At 43.0% G+C, this 27,076-nt stretch overlaps 1 protein-coding gene across 2 annotated transcripts; it reads right to left on the reverse strand.

The window, feature by feature from the left end:
• Positions 1-1,848: 1,848 nt before the first annotated feature.
• pdcl (phosducin-like) lies at positions 1,849-26,610 on the reverse strand. Of its 2 annotated transcripts, none has more exons than XM_052037137.1 (4): positions 26,544-26,610; positions 9,193-9,393; positions 4,645-4,826; positions 1,849-3,682 (listed from the first exon to the last, which is right to left on the reverse strand). In XM_052037137.1, the coding sequence occupies exons 2-4, from the start codon at positions 9,353-9,355 to the stop codon at positions 3,137-3,139; spliced, it is 891 nt and encodes a 296-aa protein (XP_051893097.1). In that variant the 5' UTR covers positions 9,356-9,393; positions 26,544-26,610; the 3' UTR covers positions 1,849-3,136. The 2 variants fall into 2 exon arrangements, with proteins under 2 accessions (XP_051893097.1, XP_051893096.1); XM_052037136.1 differs by lacking the exon at positions 26,544-26,610 and adding an exon at positions 14,597-14,736.
• Between the last annotated feature and the right edge of the window lie 466 nt (positions 26,611-27,076).

Raw genomic sequence — 27,076 nt, forward strand, 5'->3', positions numbered from 1 at the left:
GACTCACTGGATCCCAGCTGGGGAGTTCTTGAGGACTGAAAGCCTTTTCACCCTCAACGTTCTGCTCTTCCCTCCCTCATACATGCAGAAAGTTATTTTTAATGTTTTTCTGCATTGATGTAGAGTGAGGAGCTGTTCAATGGTCCAAACACCGGAAATTACATCCCTCTGGTTCAATCCAACTAGCACAAAACTCTTGGATGTCAAACCTGACAGAGGTGGTCAAAGGCTGGTGGGATTGTACAACACATCCTTGGTGTTGGATCTCTCTGCTGAAGGATGCTGCTTGGATCACAGTGTGCTGACAAAGCTGAGACACTTCATCCGCTGCCACTTCTCGCAGCTGCCATCGGGCAGGAGGTACAGAAGCCTGAAGTCCCACACCACCAGGTTCAGGAACAGCTACTTCCCTTCAACCATTTGATTCTTGAACCAACCGGCACAACCCTAATCACTACAGTTTAGCGACACCGTGGCCATTTTGCACTAAAATGGACTTTGATATTTTTTGTTCTAATTGTGTTTTCTTGTAAAAATTGTGTGTAATTTGTTTTTCTTGTGAATGTTGTGTATCTGATGCTCTGTGCCTGTGATGCTGCTGCAAGTAGGTTTTTCATTGCACCTGTGCACACATGGGCAATAAACTCCACTTTGAAGATGGGCCAGGAACAGCAGACTATAAAAGTATATTGTGATGCTCTGAAATCAGAAGGCAAAGGATTTAGATTCATAAGAGTTGTACAGCTTAGGAGCAGGCCCTTCGGCCCACCACGTCTATACTGACCATCATCCCACTAGCCTGCATTAATTCCACACCCCTCTGTGCATTCAGCTACCTGACACGATGCCTCTTAAATGTTGTCACTGTTCCTACCTCCACCACCCCCTCTGGCAGCTCGTTCCAGATACCGACTACCCTAAAAGCATCCTGTCTGGATGTATCCCGGCTTGGTGCAGCAACTGCTCTGCCCAGGACCGCAAGAAGCTGCAGAGAGTTGTGGACACAGCCCAGCGTGTCATGGACACCAGCCTCCCCTCCTTGGACTCTGTCTTTACCTCTCACTGTCTTGGTGAAGCAGCCAGCATAATCAAAGACCCCACCCACCCAGGACATTCTCTCTTCTCTTCCATCGGGTAGAAGATACAGGTGCCTGAAAGCATGTACCACCAGGCTCAAGGACAGCTTCTACCTCACTGTGATAAGACTATTGAATGGTTCCCTTATATGAGATGGACTCTTGACCTCACAGTCTACCTTATGACCTTGCACCTTGTTGTCTACCTGCAGTGTACTTCCCTGTAGCTGTGACACTTTACTCTGTACTGTTATTGTTTTTAATCCTGTACTACCTCAATGCACTGTGTAATGAATGGACCTGTACGAACGGTAAGTTTTTCACTGTACCTCGGTACAATAATAAAGCAATACCAACTACTGTGTGTGAAAAATGTCCCTCTCAGATCCCCTTGAAACATCCTCCCTCTCCCCTTAAACCTGTGGCCTCTAGTTTTAGACACCCCAACCGAGGGAAACAGACTCTGGCCATCTGCCCTATCCACGCCTCTCGATATTTATATATAGCTCCATCATGCCTCCTTCACTTCAGAGAAACAGACCCAGCCTACAGTCTTCACTGATGAAATCCTCCAATCCAGGCAACGTCCTTGTGAATCTTTCCTGCAGTCTCTTGCTGAATCATGTAGGGCAGCAATCACTGCTGGGGAAAGAACATTAATTATATCTCAATGCACACGATTCATTCGATAACGGAGGAAAACTGGACAGAGTGTGCAGAGCAAGCTTGGAGAAACACCTGAATATAACGAATAAAAACAAATCTGTTCATTTCACTATCTTTTTATTAGATTAGGAGACAATGAGAAACAAGGGTACATTTCCTTTATAAATGTTAACTATTTAAAATGCAGTGTTGCCAGTGTCAAGGAGCAATATAACAAAAGTTGCAATGCTGTTTGTCAATGAACAATAACTGTACTTCATTTGGACATTTTAAACTTATCACAGGATAAATCCTAACAAATGCGGAGCAAGCCAACAGCTTGTTAAAAGGGCCTATAAAATCTCAGCCACTGAACACGGTATATTGTACAGATACCATTGGGGCTTAGGTTTACACACAAACACAACATAACAAACATGCTTCACGGTATGACTAGCAGAAAGACATTAAAGGTTTTATTTAAAGGTAAAGTTGAAAAATGGCTTACATTTCTTCAGGTTTGGAATGTTAACTGGTTGAATGCCACAAAGCAAGTTCATTACAGGTTACAGTGTTGCAAATAAGCACCCAGAAACTGTGGTACAGCAGGGACCGAGGAGGTAGATATATAATGCAGAACTGGGGCAGGATTCAATGTGTTCCCTCAACTGCAGAACCAGGGATGTCTTTGAAAGCAGGGGTGGTTAATATCCTCTGATCCATCCAGGCCCCGATCAAGAGTTTGTTAGAAAAAGTAGCAATCTGTTTTAATTGTAAATGACTAAAACCTTGAAGAGGCAGGAAAGCAGATGATATTCCTAGAAAGATGATCAACCAAGATTGATAAGGATGGATTTGGACAAACGATTAGACTACAAGTTATTTACAGTGCTACAGACAAATACACTCTTCAGCAGATATAGTTAGCTGGTCATAATTAAACATGCTTTCAGATTTTCACTATTTGCAAACCCCAGTACAAGTCTAACTGTACATTTAGCACAGCTTCAACCAGTGTATAGCCTGACATTCTCAGTGTCGACCTGGAACCACTCCAAAGCATATTTGCTGGTTACTGAGTAGGAATGGTTCCGGTCGCGATGCCTGAGGTGAAGGGGAGACGTGGATGGAAGGAAGAGGAATGGAGATTTGACATCTAAACTTACAAGGTCACAGTCAGAGATTAAAAATCACCTGGGCCCAGAAAACTGTGTGCTGGTCTGATTAATATGAACAGCATATTCTTAGCAATGTAAATAAAAACAAGCACCACCTCAAACCAACAGTCCAGATAATTAATTCAGAGATAGGCTACTTGGGGGATTGACTTGGAATTGGCTCTGGAAACAAACTAAGCCTCAGCAATAACTGCCCTGGACCACTACATGAGGAGGAAATAGCTCTTTAACTGTGGGTCAGTCAATGTCCAGGTCACTCTCATCACTGCGAGACACTGAGGTACTCTGAATGGATGTGGGCGACACATCCTTCTCCGGAAGCACACCATATTCACGCAAAAATGACTCCAGATCGGCTGCAAAAAAGTCATATCCAAGTTGGTCAGTGATGCGCACAAAGTTACCAATCAGGTCTCCGCGCTTGTAGACCAGGAGAGCAGGTAGAGCATTATCGGTGAACCTCGCACTGGCCCCGATCACAGAGCTGCGAACCTTGCAGAACTTCACAACCGGGTAATCGGAGGCCAAACAGATCAGGCACCCATTCATGGCTTCGCAGCCTGGCAGGTCGTCCTCGTAGATATGAACTATGATCAGAGTATTCTTGTCCTCTTTATCAATCGTGTCCAGGAAGTCCTGGGAGCTGGTTAGCTCGTAGATTTGTTCAAACCGCTTCCCGCTGTACAGGTGCTCCCTCATCTCCTCCATCCGCTGCTTTCGATACTGCTCCAGAAATACTTCATCATCCTGTTCATGCAACATGTTGCACTCTTTCATTGTCATCTACAAAGGAAGTCAGCAAAGCATTAGCTTTCAATGTGTAACTTTTACACAGAGAGCGGTGGGTGCCTGGAATGTGCTGCCAGGGGTGGGGGCGGAGGCAGATACGATAGAGGTGTTTAAGAGGTTCTTAGATAGGTCCATGGATGTGCAGGAAATGGAGGGGTATGGACATTATGTAGGCAGACGGGATTAGTTTGGTTGGGCATTTGATTACTAATTTAAATAGTTTGGCACAACATCGTGGGCCGAAGGGCCTGTTCCTGTGCTGTACTGTTCTGTGTTCTATGTAAACTGCTTAAATTTGGCTGACTAAATGACATACTTTTCCCCGGTTGCAGCCAACACATTGTAACAATGCAAGGGATTCTAACGTTTAAAAAATTTGAAAAAGTTTCTTTTGACATTTCAGTACATTTTATGTTTAGACAACCCCTTCCAAACCCACCACCTCTCCCAGCTAGAAGGACACGGGCAGCAGAAGCCTGGGGAACACCACCCCCTGGGAGCTGCCCTCCGAGCCACACACCGTCCTGACTGGGAAATATATCGCCGTTCCTTCACCGTCACTGGGTCAGAATCCTGGAACTCCCACCCCAACAGCACTGTGGGGACACCCACACCTCAGGGACTGCAATGGTTCAAGGCAGCTCACCACCACCTTCTCAGGGGCAACTAGGGATGGGCAATTAAATGCTGGCTCAGCCTGTGAAGCCCACACCCCTTGAATGAACATAAAATAACATGTTTGTCCAGTTGATCCAATTTTAACTGTGGATCAATTCTTCAAATCAAGTCCTCCTTTAAACTGGATCTTTAATCTACAGTGACCTTTCACTACAGATATTTCATCTGAATGAAGTTTCTGTGCATTAACAATTCACACCCTTCATTTACTGGGTTCAAGTGCTCCCCGGCCCTGCATTCCCTGCTCGGTCAATCGTGCAGTGTATATAAACATCAACCTTTCCGTTGATTTTCTCCTGGACCAGTTTCTGCTTCTGCAGCTCCTTCTGTCCATCCAGGTGAGACCTACAATTCATCGAGAGCTTCTTGATGAGTCTGTGGACCTCGCGCCGCTGCTCTGCACGCTGCTCAGTTTCCAGCTGCTTGAACCGGCGCCAGTCATTGATAACTCCTTTCGGACCTGTACAGAGAGGGACCGACACAAGGCAGTTTTTAAACGAGACAGCAGCCTTGGCTGGATGGCAAGACTGAGGAGACTATTTCAGAGCACAAGCCATCAGGAGAGTATTATCCATATTGTAGGTTCAGATGTAGATCCACTCTTTCAGGGGGTTAATGAATCCTTTTCACAAGTAGCTTTGAAAATTCATTTTTGCTTAATATACAATCAAAGACCACTTCATTAAAATACAAGCATGGTTTAAAGATCTCCAGAGCTGGACATTTCATTAATTTGCAAATTTATTTGCAAAATAAACTCAGCGTGATGTACTTCAATGAGAAACAATGAACTGCAGTGGGATCTAATAACCACAAATGTTGGCTGACCCCACTTATCTGACAACAGGTTCAAGAGCAATCCTCAGAAAATAAAAATCTCTTTATTTTTAAAAAAACATTGCATACTTAATCAAACACTAAAGCATAAAAGTTGTAAGGTTTTTGATTTACAAAATAAAAGCTCTTCTGATTATGGAGATAGCAGTCCAGGCTGCACATCATGTTTTGTAACCTATATCAACAATAAACAATGCAAATGGAGACTTCCCAAGTCTCTAAGCTACAAGTATAGGGAAGCTAATGGTATTTACAATAGGTACAGGTTTAAGACGAGACTCTCTTGAATCAGTACGAGCTAACTCTTGTGCACACAGTCAACAATGCTTTGGTCACAGTGGCCACAGTAAAGTTAAGTATTCTGTTTATCACAGGCTTGTACCAGTTCCCGCCTCAGAGGTACCGACTACAACCAGTGCAAAGCAAGTGGTTTAAGGCATAAATCAACTTAACACAAAATGTGGAGGTGTGGTGAACCATGATGGCTTACAGAAAATATGGAAACACTCAGGGACCATTGCTCACCTGCTTCTCTCTCCACAGATGCTGCCTGACCTGCTGAGTGTTTCCAATATCTGCAGCCTTTGATTTTGCAGGGGACACAGACAGGCTGATGAAATGAGTGGAGAGGGAGCAGACAAAACTCAACGCTGAGAACTGTGATGTTACATTTTGGCAGAAGATTGAGAAGCAGCAGCACTGGAGGTACGTGTGAATGATTTGTGGTAACAGGAGAAGTGAGGACAGGCTGGGCTTGTTTCCCCGGAGCAGGAGAGGCACTGATGGAGGGGTGGCCTGATCCAAGTGTACAAGATTATGAGAGGCACAGATAGGGTAGATGGTCAAAATCCTTTTTCCATAATGGGGGTATCAAAACAAAAGGGAATTGTTTTGCGTCAGGGGTACACACACACACACACACACACACGTTGATATCTGGAACGCGCTGCCAGGAGAGGTTTAAGAGGCATTTAGCCAGACACTAGAATAAGCAAAGTCAGACTCAGATTTATTATCACTGACCTGTATGATGTGAAATGTGTTGTTTTGCAGCAGCAGTACAGTGCAAGGCATAAAATTACTATAAATTACAAAATAAATAAATAGTGCAGAAGAAAGGAATGACGAGGTAGTGTTCATGGACTGTTCAGAAACCTGCTGACAGAGGGGAAGAAGCTGCTCCTGAGTAGGATAACAGCCCTAATGCAGGCCTGCTTCCGTGTGTTATGAAGCAACTACTCTGAGAAACTTGTTTAAAAAAAAGCAAACAGAATGCTGGGCTTTATAAATAGAATCTGAGAATACAACAACCGGGACATCACAAATGAACTTAACAAAACACAGGGTTGGTCACAGCTGGACTACTGGTGTCCAGTTCCGGGTGGCACACATTAGGAAAGATCTAAAGTCTTCAGATGGTGCAGAAGAAATGTAGTAAATGATTCCAGGGTTAAGGGACTGGATTGCTGGTGGATAGAGTGGAAATGTCAGAGCTGTTCTCCTTGGTAGGTGGCAAGGGGAAGCATTTAAACTCACAAATGGTCACATCAAGAATCAATTGGGAGCCACCCTTCCTCCAATGGGAAGAGTTAAGAACAAGAATGAAGGCCTCTGTCCTTTGCAGAAGAGACAGCTCCAAAGACTCGTGACTCTCCGACAGGAAAGAATTTCACCCCCTCTACCTTCAGTGGGTGATCCCTTATTTTTAAGGAGTGACTCCTGGTTCTAGATTCTCCCAGAGGAAACATCTTCTCCACATCCACCCTGTCAAAACTCTCAGGATCAACAGCTTCCAGACAACTGTTAGATCTGCTCTAACTGCCTGTATTTACTGTTGCTTCAGGTCAGGCAGGTGGATTGGCAGCATCCCCTGGGGAAAATTGGTGACCTTCCAATTGCTTGTTGGTGAAGCTGGTCCCTTGATGCGTGGCTGGCATTGAGGAACCTCCCCGTCTTCAGGCTGTACATGACCTCCTCAGGTAATCCATACCCCGGGGCACCTGCCCCACTGACTGGGAGAGGTCTCAGACTGAGCAAGACACTTTGGAGGAGTATAATCTCAATACTCAGTCTGGGAGGACGAAGAAGTGGAATGACTTCAGGAATTGGTCTCATTGCTGAGATTCAGGCAATGTCTTTCTTCCAACAAACTTCCAGACAAGTCTTTCAGCTGTTGAAAGAAATACCTCCTGATATCTGAATCAGTTTTGCCTTGCTGACCTGGAGTATTCCTTCTGAATTACAATTATATTTTGTGCTCAACTTATTCATGTCCCATCCAGTGTTGCATCAGCCTCTACAAATCCACGGTGGACGACTAGGTAACTTTCACTAACTATAAAAGCTTTCATATTAGTTACGTAGTTACTCCCTGTTTACAATGTCTTATTTGCTAGTGTTTCAGGGGTTACATTTTAAAAAATAAATCTGCCCAAGTAACAAAAGGACAGTTTATAATAAAACTATAATTGTTGAAACCCAGCCCCAGAACAGGCTGACACTATAACATTCAGAGTGAAGTTTTCAAATCAGAAACCATCAAACATAATTCATATACAGTTGGTCATTGTTGCCTCTTGACCAATTTTATAACTGGAATGACTTCCATGCAGCCATTCCTGAAGAATGAGAACGGATTGAAACACACAACATCCTGAGAGGTTTGGACAGGATGGATGTAGAGTTACTGTTCTAACGGGATTTAATTATCAGAGAGATACAACGGTCACACATACGTTGAGCCGAGATGGATGCACTACAATAGATGCAGTGCTGGAGTGAGGCAGGATCTCCGTATTAACCCAATATCCTGCTTCAAAGGTTCCGCAAGCTGAATTTGCCTCCTTCATGTCCTTTAACAATGACCTCATTAACATGAGTGTGTTGAACAAAATTGTTATAAAATTTGCTTAAAATAACTTTCTAAGCCTGCTGGAGTTTGAACAGGTGTGTGTGGCTTTAATGCTGATGTCATTAATGTGCAACAAGGCTGGCCATACGTCCTCCCTGCCCCAGGTGCTGACAGTCAGCGACTGACATGGTATGCAGGTGACCACAGGGTTAGGCTGGGGTTCAGTAGGTTGGATCAGTGCAAGTCGTGGCTGCATCTAGACAGTGGCTGAGAGTCCAATGACTCTCATCCCAGTAAAGCAGTCACAGTGCACAGAAACAAGACCTTCAGCCCACCATGCAGAACATCAAGCACCCATCTATATTCGTCCCATTTCCCAGTGCACGGCTCTTGGCTTCTATGACATGCAACCAATGTATTTTTTCATTGTATATCCCATTACTACCCTCCTTCACTCTAACACCATTAACCCATTAGTCATTTCATCCCTACGCTTTCCATCCTATCATTGACCCCTCCAGATGGAGGGTCTCGACCCAAATGTCAACTGTCCATCTCCCTCCACAGATGCTGAGTTCCTCCAGCAGTTTGTTTGTTGCTGCAGATTCCAGCGTCTACCATCTCCTGTCTCTATCACTAACCTTGCCTTTGGTTGCCCTTCCCTCCTCTGTTTCTCTGCATTGAAACCTTTTCTCTAACGTCTCCTGGTTCTGATCAAAGTCATAGATCTAAAACATCAAATTAAAAAGAGGAAATGCTGGAAACACTCAGCCGGTCAGGCTGCATCTGTGGAAAGAGAAAACAGAGTTAACACTTCAGCTCCTTCATCAGGTCAAAGACCTGAAATACTGTCTCTTCTCCTCCAGACAGACAAAGTATTTCCAGCATTTTCTGTTTTTATTTCTGTTACATCATGTTTCTCAATGGAGAAGTTATTTTCTGGAAATTCAACATCACGTTTTAAATAATTACTGGAGTAACAAGCATGTTTTTTAAACTTTTAGAAAATAACCTGGGTTTGATTTTTAATTTTACTGCACGGGATATAACAAAGTGTTTGAACTTTACAACAAACAAATCCAGAGCAAGTTGACAGCCTCACTTTCACGTCTTTCCACTTCCAATTTCTCAGCAGTACCTGTGTTCACGGCACTTCGCTCTCGGACCTCTGCACCCACAGAAATCACAGGATTTTTGATGGTCTTTTGTTCATTTTCATCACGGTCGCTGTCTTCATCATCGCTGCTGCTGTAGTAGTACTGGAGCTTTTCTCCGAGGATCTTATCATCCAAGGTAGTCATTGTGACGAGTAATTCAGAGCCAACTCGTCAAAAATTAACTGGAAGGAAAAACCAGGACACCAGGTTAATTCAGGATACTAATTTGTTTAAATATTTATGCTCCTTCCAACACCTTCCTGATACAATAACAACCAATTTCAACATTCACCGAGCAGGCATTTATTATTTACCAAGTTTCATTCTTATAAATAATTAAACCAGTACCCCTTGCCTCACTTCAGTGTGATAAACTACACAGTAGTTACATGTTGTCCGGTTAGAAAGTGACTGCCGTCAGCAGACAGCAGTCATCTCTTTTGTAGTTTAAAAGATATGACTTTGATTACATTTTCATATGGGAACCATGGAGTTTTAAGAGTATTCACTAGTTCAATTTCTCTGTGACAAGCAACCAACATTTGTATCCATTCATTCTTGTTGCTGAAATTTGGAAAATATTGAAAACCTTTTTTAATTAATGTGCAGTAGATTCAGTTTAAGCTTTTGATTAATGACATTTTAAAAACAATTAGAGATCAATTTCATCATTGTCCATAACAATGAAAGTGTTTAATTCTTTGCTCTCAATACACCTCACGGGAAGGTCACTTCAAATTTCCTGAAACACTAAATTTATGGACCAAACTGAAGGAAAAGTACTAGTCACTTAGTTTGCAATGCATTGCACAGTTGGATCCTTCAGAGAAAAGATAAGTGGCACTGATGCTTTGTACATAGAACGTATTAATTTGATGACACTACGAATCTATTGAGCATACTACGAATGTATGCTCAATACTAGACTACATTTTGAATGTAAAGAAAGCCATGTACTGTTTTGCATTTCTTATACATATTTTAAAAATAAAGTTAATTTTGGAAATAAAATAACACAGGATATAATGTGACTGGTTTTATCAGTGTGAATCAGTTCAACCCATGGAAAGCATAGTGGAACATTACACACAAATACTTTTAAACACATACTGAGCTTCTGCAAGTCTCCAGTTTGATAATCTTATCCACAAGCACGGCCATGCCCAGTAAGCTGGCCAGGGTGAATTCATCGTTATTAAAAGTTCTTGCTAAGTGTGATCCTTTCTAGACTTTCCAAAGGCTGTAAAAAACAAGCTGGTTCTGTCACACACTAACCGTCATACTTCAAAAGCTTTTGAACATGATTTCATTTTAAAATTACCCATGAGCTGTCTGCTGCACCCAATGCAATTAGCACTTTTTTTTTAAATATAAGTAGAAGTAATTTTAATTTCTTTAAAATCAGATTACACGCAAATGGAGGACTGACACTATGATTAAAACTACTTCTCTGATAAACCTTATTTTCAAATGTATGAATCAAACCTCATTATTACTTTCTCAACTGTGCCATGTAATATTTTATGAAACAATTTTTAAAAAATTAAAATGCCAGCAATTCCACTGGTTCATGGCAGCAGATGCAGTATAGGCCTGAATTTACTTCAATATTTTGTCCGTGAAACTCCTACCCAAAAAATTTATAAAGAATAATGAACTTAGTGAAAACAGATGTTCTAGTGTCATACTGGCAGTTCTTGATCCAACTAGAGTTGTGCGGAGTATTACCGTGCTGTCAATGACCAATGACCACAATCTTCTTACAACAGAGCATGTGGCCTCAAAATTAAATTATCCCTCCCACATGCTGCACCAAAACAATTAGAGGCAGTAAAGATGTACATTATTTGTATATTCTCAGCCGTTAAGTGCTGCATTTGAATTATTCACAATGAAGCAGTAAAAATCAAAGTTGAAATAAACTTTCCTCCCCTTCCCACAGGTGCAGATCGTAACTCAACCTGTATGACAGTTGTATGACAATTACAATTCTGCAGCAAATGTTAAACCTCCAGCACACTAGACGCAAAATGGAGTTTAAAATCAGCCAAAATGCAATGATTGCTAGTTCACATGGTTCTTTTCTATCAATCTGCATTCTTCTGACCCAATGTCAATGAGAATTGTAGTAAGCTGTTGACATTAACTGCAGCCTGGATCTATGTAATAGTATCTCTTTGCTTATTAGGTGATTAAAATAATGACAAAGCAACATTTTAGATAGATGGCCCACCTTTGAGTGGGTCAATACACCTTCTCCCTTTCCTCCATTCTGTAAAAGATGCACTTTTAAATCAGAAATATTGTCAGAAACCCATCAACAGCTGGTGAGTGACAGGGCAAACATCTCTGGTGTTTGAACTTAGAACCACTGAATTACCAACCTCTACGTCATACTGCTGCAGATTTGTGTCAGCAAATGGGTGTGTATTGAAAACATTAGAACCAGAGTTTCGAGTAACGACGTTATTACAGCGCCAGCGATCGGGGTTCGATTCCCGTTGCTGTCTGTAAGGAGTTTGTACGTTCTCCCGTGTCTGCGTGGGTTTCCCCCAGTTTCCTCCCACATTGCAAAGACGTATGGGTAGGTTAATTTGGGTTTAAAATGGGCAGCGCGGACTCGTTGGGCCAGAAGGGCCTGTTACCACGCTGTAAATAAAATTTTCAAAAATGTTTAAAAAAATTTAAAGACTGAATTCCATCTGTAGACCTTAACCCAATTCCTCTGCCCTTCTTCACGGTGCTATTAACAGTTTAGTGTGTAGCACTCCTGCAGTCGAGTGGAGGTTGTGGATTTAAACTCACTCCAGGAAATTAAGCTCAGAATCCAGGCAGGCACTTCAGTACAGTACAGAAGGAGCACTGCATTGTCAGATATGCCTTCTTCATGAAATGAGACAGCCTCTATGTACACTGAATGTTCCTGTTGTCCTCGCAAATGTTATTCTTTAAGCAAAAATACAGACCTAATTATTCACCATTTGTCAAACTTTGTTGTTCACAAATTGGATGCCACATTTCCCAAACTAATGAGGCCCGTAATCAGATGTTCTCCTATGCTACCACACCATCTTGGGTGGGGTTGACAATGTGCACGGTACAATCGAATGACTATACCTGGAGGTTCGGACACTGCGCTATGTAGCTCTGCTGTTGCTCAGCAGGCTCCAGGTCCACTGAAAGGCTGCTTATTTCTTGCTGATTGACTGAGACATTTTCGACTTCTCAATCTGACCCTCAGCTATGAATAGCTAAAAGCTGCATCACTGCTACCTAAACTATTTCAAAAATATCTAAGTGTTTAATTCTGTAGATTATAGCTACTAGTTTAAATCTTCTTCTAATCTTTCCTCAGTTTTGCATTGGCAAATAACCGCTATTCCTTATAGATTATTTGCTTCTCAGATGGAAGACTATTAAGGTATCAATGTTCAATTTCATGTTACAACCCAGACAATAGCAAAGACCTGCCACTTTTCAGGAAACAAGCCAAACAATCAGAGGCTTGATTGAAATTTACTTTGAACTTATATCGAATAGCAGGGGTTAGTGAAATGAACGGAGTGAAACACTACCAATGAAATAATTGCCAGTTTCTAAAGGAACCAAAATATCCTGCGGCATGTATAACAGTGGGAAAAGCTATGCAGTCTAATCTAGTAACAGATGAAGGAAATAGTTATCTATTATTCACCTGTACAACTTCCAATCACTGCACATCTATAGAGCTCTCTACCGTTACCATACACGATTCACAGCAGTTTAACAAGGGTATTACTGATTGCAAATTGTAGTCCAGAACTGCCAATGTCATAAACTGTTACACCGGTCAAAATAGAATACCTTTTGAAAAAATTCACAGTCAAATCACAAAAACTCCATTCCATACCAGTCTTCAACTTGCACAGTTGCCGAGGTAGATCTGTGGATCAGAACCAACGTAGGACTGAAATAAAACCCTGGTATTCACCACAAAACAAACTGGTGAGGAGTAAAAAGTGAAGTCACCTGAAACAGCGGCCTACCTTTCTCAAGCCCACAAGATTTTAATTGGAGCATCAATGACAAAAACACATTACACTCTACAAGCTATAAATAAAACATTTCCATCTATTTTGTTTTGATGGAAAATATTTAAATACAGATGCGCACACATCTGTAACAGATGCGCACACATCTGTAACAGATGCAGTTAATTGGCCCATACGAAATATAAATCAGTGGAGGGGAGTTTAATTTCTAGCACAACACTTGGAAATACAGTTATAAATAAATACTGGCTAAAAATATTGGAGCTTTTCTTTCACTCAAAATGTTATCTTTATGTAAAGCTGCAAATCCTTTTTGAGACTGTATGCAAGTGAGAAAGTATACAAAAAAGTTAATGCAAGAAATCTCAGCATGCTTTTTGTAGTGTTGATCTAAGGCTGGCTCCAAACACTAAGAGGAAGAAAGACAGGAAAAAGCAAATGACTAAAGCAAACAAAAATACCACCTGCTCCTAGAGCATGGGAACAATAACCGCAGCAAACAGGGTCACAGCCACAAGCAGCCATCTTCACAGAAGCTGATTTCACACCTGCATGCTAGATATTTCTGATGTACATACAACCCAATACTCCTAAGATTGTGAAAAATGTACAGAGCCGTCTTATTCCCAACCTTACTGACCCACTGCACATTAATGCAGTTGGACAGCCATGTAGGGTGTTAAAAGGAAAAATTAAAAGGCCTGAAATTAGTCACTTTGTTGGCATTAACATCAGCTTTCTATTCTTTTATGGCGAGGATATTTTTCTTACATTTCCACTGTGAAATGTAAAAAAGAGGCAAAGATTGAAAGATATAATTATTATTAGGAGATACATAAAATGTCAATAGTTTTGTTGTAATTAAAGAGGGCAGGCATTTTATGCAGGGTCAAATTCAAGCTCTTCTCCACAGATGGTCTCACCATAACCAAGGAACAATCTTGGCCAGTTGATATTTTGAGCAGTAGACTGATTATCCCAAAGCCGGAATTCTCTAGTCTTGCTACAACACAAACACAATGATACCAAGGGAAGAGAAAGGTAGCTGATTAGATAATTGTTTTTAAAACAGAAACCACTGGAAATACTCAGCAGGTTTGGCAGTAACTGTGGAGAGAAAAACAGAGCTAATGGACAATTGCTTTGTAGTCCCAAAATGTCAGTGAAGGGATAAAAACATCAAAAAAACATCTTCAGCAATAAATTTAGACTAGAGCAACATAAGAGATATTAAACATGACACTTGCAATTCCACTAAGAAAATCAGTCAACATAAAATTCTTCTCTCTGTTATCTTAACAGATACACTAACTATTTTGTATTCTAAATTGAAATAGCAGAATATCATATTTACACACTAATTTTCACTCGGCATGGTTTATAGGTTCAGCCTCCTCTCCTCTCCGCTTGGTCCGTGAACTTGAACTTTACTGGTTCATTGTCAGAATTCAATGAATAAATGATCTGAACAAAATGCCAGCATCTCAGAGTGCATCAGCTCGAGATGTTCCTGGGGAAAGATTATGATTTAATTTGGCAGAGTGAGAACGATTAGAGGATAGGGATATAAACCCTTCCATCAACGCACAGATGGCCAGGATTAAAGTAAACCTACAAAGCATTTCAATATCCTGACTGAGCTCTTCCAGAAATTGCCAGTCCCAGCAATGCTTTAAAACACAAAGAACTGAGACAATCAAAATAACAAACACACATGCAGGCCATATAAGCAATGTCTCCCACATCACTTTACAAGCAAGCACTGAAGCTCAAACTGCAGAGCGCTAAGAGGGCAATACTGAATAATATTGGACAAAAACAGACAATACTGCAAGAACTCAGCCAGTCAAGCAGCATCTGTGGAAAGAGAAACCAGTTAACGTTTTGGGTCAAGGACCCCTCCTAGTCCCTTCTGTGTTTTCCATTTCTGCTGAATAATGCTGGTAGAGTAAGTGAGAGAATCAGTATAGCGATTACCATATAACCGGACACCTAGTTAATCATTACGATGAATATATTTATGGAAAGCAATATAATGTTGAATTCATTACCAATGGGAAAAGAGGGCGAACAAAAATATTGATAGTTAAAACTAGTCAAAAAATTCCAAAATACTCAACAGCTTCCACCAGTACTCAGTGAGAGAGCTCACAGAGCACCCAGTCTCATTAGTAGGAAGGATGTAAAAGGATAATATGCAGGGCTAAGGAGTAAAAGCAATGGGATTGAAAAGATTACCTGGAGCTAGCATGGAGTCCATGCCCTCCTCCTGCACCACGTCTCTGATTTATTCGATGCAAGTAGCACACTAGGCTGCCTAATTTAATCTTGTTCTCCCTTACTCCATGTCTGCCCTTCCAATCAGCGACTTTATTTTAAAAGTAGTTGCACCATGAGTTAACTGTGGTCCAGCTAACTAACTGCATGCTTAAAGTATAGATAGAATTTAGCAAAAACAGTTGCCATAGCTTCAGTATCACTGCATTTGCTGCAATGCAAGTATTCTGGCAAAGAATGCTTCCAATGCAAATGCTGTTGCAAATTGAATAGAAACTACAATTAACTTAAGCAATTTGAACTAACATGGAAGTGGAGTTAACATTTTTGGTTACTGGTTAAACTGGGAAGAGATATGATGAAGTGGGATGGATAGTGCACAAGACACTGTAGGGAGCGGTGCAGTGGGTAGAGCTGCTGCCTCACAGCTCCAACAACCCAGGTTCAACCCCGATCTCGGGGTGGTATTGGTATATTATTGTCACTTGTACCAAGGAACAGTGAAAAACTTGTCTTGCATACCGATCGTACAGGTCAATTCATTACACAGTGCAGTTACATTGAGTTAGTACAGAGTGCATTGAGGTAGTACAGGTAAAAACAGTAACAGTACAGAGTAAAGTGTCACAGCTACAGAGAAAGTGCAGTGCAATAAGGTGCAAGGTCACAACAAGGTAGATTAAAGTTCATAGGCCATCTCATTGTATAAGGGAGCCGTTCAATAGTCTTATCTCAGTGGGATAGAAGCTGTCCTTAAGTCTGGTGGTACGTGCCCTCAGGCTCCTGTATCTTCTACCCGATGGAAGAGGAGAGAAGAGAGAATGACCCGGGTGGGTGGGGTCTTTGATATTGCTGGCTGCTTCACCAAGACAGCGAGAGGTAAAGACAGAGTCCAAGGAGGGGAGGCTGGTGTCCGTGATGTGCTGGGCCGTGTCCACAACACTCTGCAGTTTCTTGCAGTCCTGGGCAGAGCAGTTGCCGTACTAAGCTGTGATGCATCCGGATAGGATGCTTTCTATGGTGCATCTGTAAAAGTTGGTGAGGGTCAAAGGGGCTGTCTGAGTGGAGTTTGCACTTCTCCCTGTCACTGTGTGGGTTTCCTCCAGGTGCTGTGGTTTCCTCCACACCTAAAAGGTTTGCTTGCAGGTTAATTAGCTACTGTAAATTACTCCGAATGCATGTGTTGGTAGAATTGGTGGTGGCGATGAGGAGGTGTACAGGAGTGAGATAGATCAGCTGATTGAGTGGCATTGCCACAACAACCTCACACTCATCGTCAGCAAGACAAAGGAATTGATTGTGGACTTCAAGAAAGGGAGAACACACACCAGTCCTCATTGAGGGGTCAGGGTGGAAAGGGTGAGCTGCTTCAAGTTTCTGGGTGTCAACATCTCAGAGGATTTATCCTGGGCCCAACATATTGATGCAATCACGAAGAAGGCACGCCAATGGCTCTACTTTGTTAGGAGTTTGAGGAGATTTGGTGTGTCACCAAAGACTCTTGCAAATTTATATAAATGTACAGTGGAGAGCATTCTGACTGGTTGCCTCACAGCCTGGTATGGAGGCTCCAATGCACAGGATCTCAAGAGGCTGCAGAGCGTTGTAGACTCAGCCAGCTCCATCACAGGCACAACCCTCCCCACCACTGAGAACATCTTCAAGAGGCGGTGCCTCAAGAAGGTGGCATCCATCACTAAGGATCCTCACCATCTGAGCCATGCCCTCATCTCGTTACTACAATCAGGTAGGAAGTACAGGAGCCTGAAGACCCAAACTCAACGTTTTAGGAACAGCTTCTTCCCCTCTGCCATCAGATTTCTGATCTGTCCATGAACACTACCTCATTATTCCTTTGTTGCACTATTTATTTATTTTGTAATTTACAGTAATTTTATGTACATCTGTACTGCTGCCGCAAAACAGCAAATTTCATGTCATATAAGACAGTGATAATAAACCTGATTCTGATTCCTTCTAGTTTATAATCAGTCCCAAATCCAGGACATTTAGAATAAAATTATAAAATACAGAATCTGCAGTATTTTGCTTTCAATAAAATAGTACAAATTGACAGCTCAATGGCCAAGAAATAAATACAGCAATTAGAAATGAAAAGAAGTTATGGTTCTTAGGGAAAACAAAATTGCAATATACAAGATCTCTTTGGCACTGTTGTTAAACCGTGTGCGACACAATGAGCAAATCCCAGGTGCCGTTTCAGCCCATGACTCAATGAATGTTATTCTCAGTGCAAAAGACAAACACACTTAATGATAACACTTACTTCAGTTCACTGGTGCTTAATACTAATTAAACATTCAACAATAGTTTGATTTCCTTCCCTTCACATATTGTTACGTTATTACAGAGTTATTCTTCAATTAACGAATGTTCAATTTATAACACCATCAACTCTTTGGGATAATCGTTTTCAATTTACAAAGCTATCTTTCTGCTATAACCAATAGTGTGCAGGAATATATAGTACAGTACCAAAATGCACATAATGCATTTTACCCGGGAACATGGCATCTTTCTATACCACTGCTTTGTAGAGATGGCAGTGCTCTGCTTTTATCGTGATTTATGACAATTGATTTTGTGTCCTCCAAGTTAGCTTCAAAGCACCCTCGCAGTTCTAGAGAAGGTATGACTCTTAAGAAATCATGGCAAGTTATACCCATTGATACTAAGTGGGACATAATTAAAGGAGAACATTCAGTGGGCATTAGCCATTTGTTTAATCTTCCAGCATCAATGGTGCAAACAATCCCAAACCATGCTAAGTTTCAAGTAACGTACAGACCAATACTTTTCTGGCAGAGGAGTTGGCAAGTGCAAGTGCTGTTTCAGCAGTAATCGCACTGAAGAGCTGGAACAACCCTCACTCCTCGGTGACAATGCTCCTGGACATGCAGTTAACACTGAGAACATAGCTGACAAAATTTAGGCAGCACTCCCCCCACGCCCCCCCCCCCCCCCCCCATCACTGTTTCATCATTAAACCCATGGAGCAAGGTGTTGCTGCTACATTCAAAGCTTACTACTTGGAATGTGTAATATGTCATGCAATTTCAGTCAAGTGGTAATGACAATCCTAACATTCTGGAAAGTTGGAAGAGGTACATTACAAGATAGCTAGAGACTACCTTCGTGCCTTTTGGGATAGTGTAACCCATGCAATGATGAATGGCATATGGAGGAAATTAAAGCCAGGGTGTGGGCATGACTCCCATGGGCTGATAAACTTGAAAAATCTCCAAGAAGACACTGTCAAGTTGGGTTTGACGAAGCAGATCTGGATGATGTGGAAGGGTTACTGGAATCTCATGTTGAAGAGCTCACAAACAAGGATCAGTTGGAACTTGAGCAATGGAAGTTGTGATTTGAACAAGAAGCCATTAACATCACCACCAACACAAGAGTTCACGACAAACAGGCTTTTCAGAGGCTTCTTTCACACACAGCAAGTGACACCCATCTTCAAAGAATACAATCCCAATATGGAGCAAAGTGTTAAATGTGAATGCATGATGGAAAATATTGACCTCTGCTATAAGTAGCCTTATCAAATGAAGAGGAGCTCCAGACAAGTACTGTTCTTCCAGGAAAAATCACATGAAGAACTCTCACCATCAGCGACATGAACTTCAAGCCCAAATTCATCACCAGCATCATCCCCACACTAGGAACACCTCTGCATCTCAGCTTTCCACCGCACCTCAACATGCAGAGCTGTGTAGTGAGTACCCAGACAGGGTATATTATTTGTTTTAATTATCATAAAAGTGTAATTACTTATGAACAAACGGATTAGGAGTGGGTAACTTAGTGCCAAGTCTGCTCAGCCATTCAATAGTATTGCAGCTGATCTAACTGTAACCCCAACTCCTCATTCCTACAAATCCCTATAGCTGCTCACCCCTTCTTAATTAAATTATCTTTATATTTTTCAGGTATGTTTATTAATTCATATTTATGTAAATAGATTGAGTAAAATTCTTGAGCTCAGGAACAAAACCTGAATTTTTATCTTCAACCTACTGGAAAAAGTCTTTAAATTTATGAAATTTTGTTTAAAATGCTTTCAAGGAACACATCCCTTTTGTAAAGCAAAGAATGGTTCTGTATAGCAGCAAAAAGCACTCCAGGGTATGGGTCTGCTCAGATACAAAATTAAAACCCAACTCCAAACATGGACAATCTTGACCTGATCCAACACAATAGTCACCTTAAATATAATGATCTCAAATGTGCTATAGTTCTTGTGGCATAATCCTAACAAAGCTGTAAGCAATTTTGGGAGGCATCTGTAGAAAAGTGGAATAAGGACCACTTATTTACTTACAAGGTAAATAGCCCACCTGGCCCAATAGTATGATTAGAATATACATACAGTCTAGTCCTGTCTGGTTTGGGATAGGTGCCAGGCTTGGTCCAAGGTACTTCTATGGCACATTATCAAACAAACAATATTAGACGGTAATCTATATGTGGAGATTTTAGGACAGAAGATCAAAAAAAATTGGTCAAAGAGGGAAGTTTTAAGGAGAATCTTAAAGCAGGATGGAGGTGTATATATCCAGAGAAGCCATCTAGATAAGTCCTTGGATAGGAGAGGTTTAGAGGGCTATGGGCCAAATGTGGGCAGATGGGACTAGCTCACTGGGCAACACAGTCAGCATGGACCAGTTGGGCCGAAGGGCCTGTTTCCATGCTGTATAACTTTATGACTCTAAGCTTACACGGGGACTTCAAGTTTAGAGCAATGGAATTAGTGAAAATTCATAATTAGAAGAGAGCAAAGATCTCAAAAGGTTAAGGGACGGAGGAAAATATGGATATTTAGAGGGATGAGTTTATGGATGGTTTCAAAAACAAGGATGAGAGGTATTGCTTAACTGGGAGTCAGTGCAGCTCATCACGTACAGTGGTAATGGGTGAATGGGATTTGATTTGAGTGAAGGACACAGACAGCAAATTTATGAGTGAAGAACCAGAAAGGTCAGTTAGAAACATGTTACATCAACACTTGGATATCCCAAAAGTGCTACAGGAGTTCCTCAGGACAACGTCCTTGGCTCAACCATACTCAGCTGCCTTATCAATATCTTCTTTCCACAGAGGTCAGAAACAGGAATGTTCACTGATGATCGCACAATGTTCAACTCCATTTGCGGCTCATCAAATGAAGCAGCCCAAGCCTGCGTGCAGCACAATCTGACAAGTAACATTCATTCCCACAAAAGAGCCAAGCATTAAGCACCTCCAACAGGAGATCGTTTCAATACCTGTCTTTACATTACCAACCCCAACCATCATCATTTGGGGAGTTACCATTGACCAGAAACTCAACTGGATCAGCCATAAATACTGTGGACACAAAAACAGGCCAGGGTTGGGTGTCTGCAGTAAGTGACACACTTTGTGACACCCCAAAATCTTTCCACCATCTACAAGGCACATATCAAAATTACAGTGGGATAGCTCTCTCTTGCCTGGATTGCTTCACGCAATAAGCTACATAACATCAGGACAATACAGCCCACTAGAACTGCACCTCATTCACCAGCCTAAGCAGCCTAGCCTGCCACCACTGGTGCACCATGGTGCAGTGTGTACTATCTACAAAACCAACTGCCCAAGCTACTCTGATGGAACCTCCCAAACCCCTGCCCTCTACAACTAAGGACATGAACAAAAGGCGCATGGGAACACCACTGCACGTTTCCCTCCACGTTAAACACAATCATCACTTAGTAATATATTGCCACTCCAGTTCAGCAAATGCAATTTTAACTCAGTAAGCTCACAAAGACTAAAAATTTACCAAGAAATTTTAATCCTGCTATACCGTAAGGAACCACAGGGTTCTGAAGTGAATTTTTCAAACAGGCTGCAAGCTAATACAAAATCCTGTACAGCCTGTTTATACAAACAAACTTCCCTAAACCCCTGTGGTGTGAATATCAGCAAAGATTTACAAGTCATCACAAGTAACAAAGATGGCACCAATATGTCTAATGTTGTCCTCAACAGTCTTTGAAAGTGGTCAACATCGGAGTCAGGCTTAGACTATTTCCTATCAAAGCACTTTTGCTGTGCTCAAGGTTGAACATCAAACATTTCTATATTGAACAGTTTGTGGTCTTGCAGCAAACAGGATGAAGATGGCACAATCAAAGGGGAGGTTGCATTAATTAAATGTCACTGGTCTGATTTTTATATTATAAAACAAGGAAGTTCAAACTTTGACAAGCTGCAGGAAGCTGTGGATAGGATTATTCATATTCTGCGGGTGAGAAAATTCAAAATCATCTTAAGTCAAACAGTGAGTAACTTTAAAGGACAGCTTGCAAGGAAACTGCAGCTGATCACCTGTTTACAGTTCGAAATGGACTGCTTCAGGTAGTTACTGAAGTGAGTTGTGTTTAGAGTCAGAAAGAGAGATAGAATAAAAGTTTAAAGCTGTGCAAGATATAGAGGCCATATTAGTGTACATCAAATAACCTTCGGTAATTTCATACAGCTTGTCCTTTACGTACTCAACTATTTCTGGGATGTTACTTGCATCCTTTATAGTGACAATCTGCTATTTACCTGCTTTATTCCATAATCATTTTACGTTAGGGAGACAATAAAAGAAATGGAACTGTCAAACATCTGAATGAAATACCATAAATAATGGATTGAATGATCAGTTAACCTTCCTCCCGTCATCCCTTACTCAGCCAACTTCATATCCATGCTTTCAATGGCTCTTTTATTGTCACGTGCTTCAATTTTGCCAATAAGCCCTTCATGTGGTACCTGATCTAAAGCCTGCTGAAAGCCCACATACACCACGTTGACCACATTATCCTCATTAATTCTGTTATTTCATCAAAAAATTCTAACAAATTTAAACTTGACTTGTTCTTAGCATATCTGTTCTGGCTTTGCCATAGATCTTCTATGGTGAGTTAAAGGAAAATAAGCACCCTCAGTGAAGCCATGGGAAATATTTCAAGGACTCCCAAGTCAACCTTGCAGCTTTTCAACACTGGTCTAGAACACTGGGAAGATCTCACATTATCATTTCACCTGGTGAAGCAATGTGTGGAGGAGAGCTGCTGAGGCAGAATGGGTGAAGATTGTAAATCTCACATCAGTGCTGGTTCCCCAGTGGTCAAGCCATCCAAAGAAGTATTGCTTGCTCAGTGTGCCACTGACAGGTCAAAGCACATAGTGAGCTATCCATGTGCTCACAGAAACTAAGCCACCTGGTGACATCATGGTTACCTTTCAACTCCAAAGACAAGTAACAAAAGACCCAGTTAAACAAATTGGATTGTAGGAGTGTTAAAATGACAGGCCAAGGGAACACGTATAACATGGAAACGCATGACACAGAAGGGGCCATTTGGCCCATCTATTTACCTAGGATTATTTCAATTACCTTTCTCCATTGCTGTTATTCCCACCTCCCTACCTCTCGCAAGAAATAAATTACCCTTTTCTCTTTTTAAAATTATGGAGTCTGCTTCCAACAGTTTTTCAGTCACAAGTTTTGAGTCAAAAACATTGCTTTGCTACCTTTGGTTAATTTGAAATCTGAGCCTCCAGTTACCAACCCATCTACCATGGAAAAAGGTTCCCTCATACACCATCGAAACCTCTCATCATCCTGGATAACCTCGCTTTCACAATATTTGATCTCTCCCACTTTACCCATCAGCTTGAGCCTGCATTATATCATTCCCTTGTCATATACTTCTCAATCTGATTTACTTTGCATCAGAATGGACAAATATTACAGGAGGAAGGTTTATTGCAGTTTCATTAAGGTTTTATTTTGTCAGATAATGTCTATACTAAATCAATAAACAACTAGTAGCAAGAGTTACCATGACAAAAAAAGTTTATTGAAAAGGTTTTCTTGGATATGCTTAAATTTAGGATTGCTGTCACAGTTATAAATGAAAAGGAGAAAAAGATGGCTCAGAGCAGAAGAGAGATCACAGTCAGCCAATGACATTTAACGTATTGCAAAAAGTCATAACTGGACCTTCATTTAAAAGAAAACCAAATAGGAAATTAAGGGGATTTAGTTCAAGGAGTCTTTTTAGATGTCCCAAGAAGGCCCACTCAGAATACAAGCTGCACCCAACTGCTCCTCATCATTCCATTTTACATGCGAAGGATGAACATTAGCCACCCAGGGAATAACATGCAAAATAAAGTTGTTTCTTCATCCCAAGTACAAGCAAACATCCCAGATTCCACAGGGACATCTGCCTACTCACTCCAACACAGCATACTTGTTTGCAGCAAGGCCTGAAAATATTGTCATGTGGGGTGAGGAGCTTTCCTTTAATTTATTCATCTTAATTAAGGTTTGGCACCACTGGCAAGGCCAATATTTGATGGCCATCACCAGGTGTTCATGAAACAGTTGGAATGGCAGATCATTTAAGCGAGCAGCTAAGAATCAAATCACATTGTTGTAGGTTTGGAAGGCCATTTCTGACAAGACAACAGACGGTCTTCAATGAATAGAGATAAGTTTTACATTTTCATAGAGCTATACAGCACGGAAACAGGCCCTTCTACACAACTGGTTTTTTACTTCTAAATTAAATGGGTAGCTTTGTGCTTCAGTAATTCTTGGCACTCCAATGTAGCAATGAGGGGTCACTGCATTGTTGTATGCCCTCTCCACGTGGCTTGTTTTAACTTCGGCATTGACTGCTTACTCAAGGGGGATATAGAAAATCCCACATCTTAAAGACCTTGCAGAGTCCTCCTCACGTACCTTTGGAGGCTGGTGCCTTGGTTGGGAAAGCTGCCCCACAGACTAGTCAAGCAATAGCCTGACACGAGCCAACCTCCTCCTGATTACCACTCATCATCCTTCCTCAGGAGAGGAATTGGCATTTCTCCATATTGAACACATGGAAGATGCAAACAGAGTAGCAAGGGCACAGAATGCACTCTGGGTGGGGACTTCGATGCCTTGTCCATCACCGAGACTGGTATGCCAACACCACCAAATGACAGTGCCCAGAGCCCTGAAAGAAACAGTCACCAGATTGCATCTGCGACAGGTAGTGAACAAACCAACACAAGGGATAAACTGATGACTTCAGCTTCACCAATTTACCTAGAGCAGATGATCTGCCCATGACAGCATTGGCAGACTGGAGCATCGCCCAGTCCTCATGGAGACAAAGTCTCATCTTTGTGCAGAGGACGGTCTCCAACGTGCTGTGTGACGCAATACACAGCTAAATGGAATATACTCAGAATAGATTTGGCAGCTCAGAACTAGGATCCATGAGGTATCACCAGGTATACCCGAAAATGAAGCACTAACCTGGTGAAGCTGTACCACGTGTGCTAAACAGCAAGATGAGTAAGCAACAGATTAGCTACATGCTCCCAACCAAAGATCAAAGCTCTGCAGTGATACCACATCTAGTCATGAATGGTGACAAACAATTAATCAGATAACAGCAGGAGGTAGTCTCAAGAATATCCCTCTCCTCAATGATGGCAGAGCCCAGCACTGAGTTCTAAAGACAAGGTTGAAGAATTCACAACCATGTTCAATCAAAAATGCCAAATCAATGATCCATCTCAGCTCCCTCCTGTGATCCCCACCATCAGAGAAAGCAACCTTCAGTGATTTCGATTCATGCCACGTGATATGAAGAAACAGCATTGGGACCAGAAACATCCCAGCTGTGGTACTCAGCGACTGAGCTCCAGGACTGGTTGCACCTCCTGCCAAGCTGTCCGAGTACAGTTACAGCACTGGCACCTGATAGTGTGCAAAGTTGTCCACGTATGTCCCGTGCACAATGAGTGGGACAAATCCACTCCAAAAAGCAAATCAAAACCCAGCAGATGCTGCATCTCCCTGCACTGCACTTTCTCTGTAACTATAACACTAGATTCTGCATTGTTTTGTTTTCCTTTTGTACCTCCTCGACGTTCCTATGCATGAAATGATCTGTCTGGATGGCATGCAAACAGAAGCTTTTCACTGTATCTCGGTACATGTGACAATAATAAATCAATTATAGAATTCAGCAGCTCAGGCGAGCCTGGAGGGTCACTGCCTCTCTCCACAGAGACTGTCCGACCCTACATGAGGCACTGCCATCGTCAAAGATCCCCACCATCCAGGCTGTGCCATCACCTCGCAGCTCCCACCGGGCAGGAGGTACAGAAGCCTCAAGTCCCCACACCACCAGGTTCAGGAACAGCGACTTCCCCTCAACCAGCCGGCACAGCCCTCATCAGCACCTCAGTCCAGCAACGCCCTGCACGCTAACGGACTTGTTCTGCTGTGACTGTGTTCTTCATTCTACAGACTGCCTGTAAGTTATGTTTTTCCTGTGCCTCTGATGCCGTGTGCCTGTGACCGGCTGCGGGGTGGGGGTTGCTCACCGCCCCGGTGCCCACACGGACGGCAGTAACCCCGCTCCCAGCACTGCCACACCGGCTGTAACCCCCCCCGCAACCTGCGGCCCTTCGTTACCACAGGTAGTGGGATTGCACCGTGCACAGGGGCTGCTAGCCCCTCCCGGGGGCCGCTCGTTGGCCCTTCCCTCAGCCGCCGTGTCCCCGACCCTTCCCCAGGCCGCAGGCACCGCCCGGCGCTGTCCCCGGGCCCGACCGGACCCTTCCCCTCACACGGTGGGAGGCGGGCCCGCAGAGACCGGCCTGCCGGGCCCGGCCCATCGGCCCCTCGCTCGCCCGCCGGACCCGGGACCTCGGCCAATCGGCCCATCGCCCGCCGGGCCCTCGGCCAATCGGCCCATCGCCCGCCCGCCGGACCCTCGGCCAATCGGCCCATCGCCCACCCGCCGGACCCGGGACCTCGGCCAATCGGCCCGTCGGGCCCGGGACCTCGGCCAATCGGCCCCTCGCCCGCCCGTCGGGCCCGGGACCTCGGCCAATCGGCCCCTCGCCCGCCCGCCGGGCCCGAGACCTCGGCCAATCGGCCCATCGCCCGCCCGCCGGGCCTCACTTACCGCCCGCCGGCTCCGCTCCCGCGTCGTCAACCGCCCCTCATTGTGACGTCGCCCGCCCGACGTCCTCGCTTGGCCAATCACGCAGCGAAACGGTGACGCGCCGCTGGGTCCCGCCTTCCATCTCTAACCAATCGGCGCCGTGTGGGGGGGGCGGGTCTGTGACGTCGACGGATTCCCGGGTGAGTGGCAGGTGGTGAGGGGGCGGGGCTGGAAGGGCTGTGGTGTTGGGACATTGCACCCAGGGTTGGGCTGAGGTCCCTGAGGGGTTGAGGTCCCTGAGGGGCGGAGGGTTTTCAATGCGTTGTGCTTGTTTTAAGAAACATAATGAATAGGAGCAAGAGCAGGGCATTTGGTAATTCATGCCTGCTCTGCCACTGAATAAGATGAGGCTGCACATGTGCCTCAATACTATTTTGCTGCTCTATCTGTTCAACCTTTGCTCCTGAAATAACCTGCCCGTTCCCAGATATTAGTCTGGTGAACTGCTTTCAATTCCCTTCGTAATAACCACTGACATTATGTTAGCTTGTCCA

This window comes from Pristis pectinata, chromosome 23, assembly GCF_009764475.1.
Source record: "Pristis pectinata isolate sPriPec2 chromosome 23, sPriPec2.1.pri, whole genome shotgun sequence".
NCBI classification, from domain to species: Eukaryota; Metazoa; Chordata; class Chondrichthyes; order Rhinopristiformes; family Pristidae; genus Pristis; species Pristis pectinata.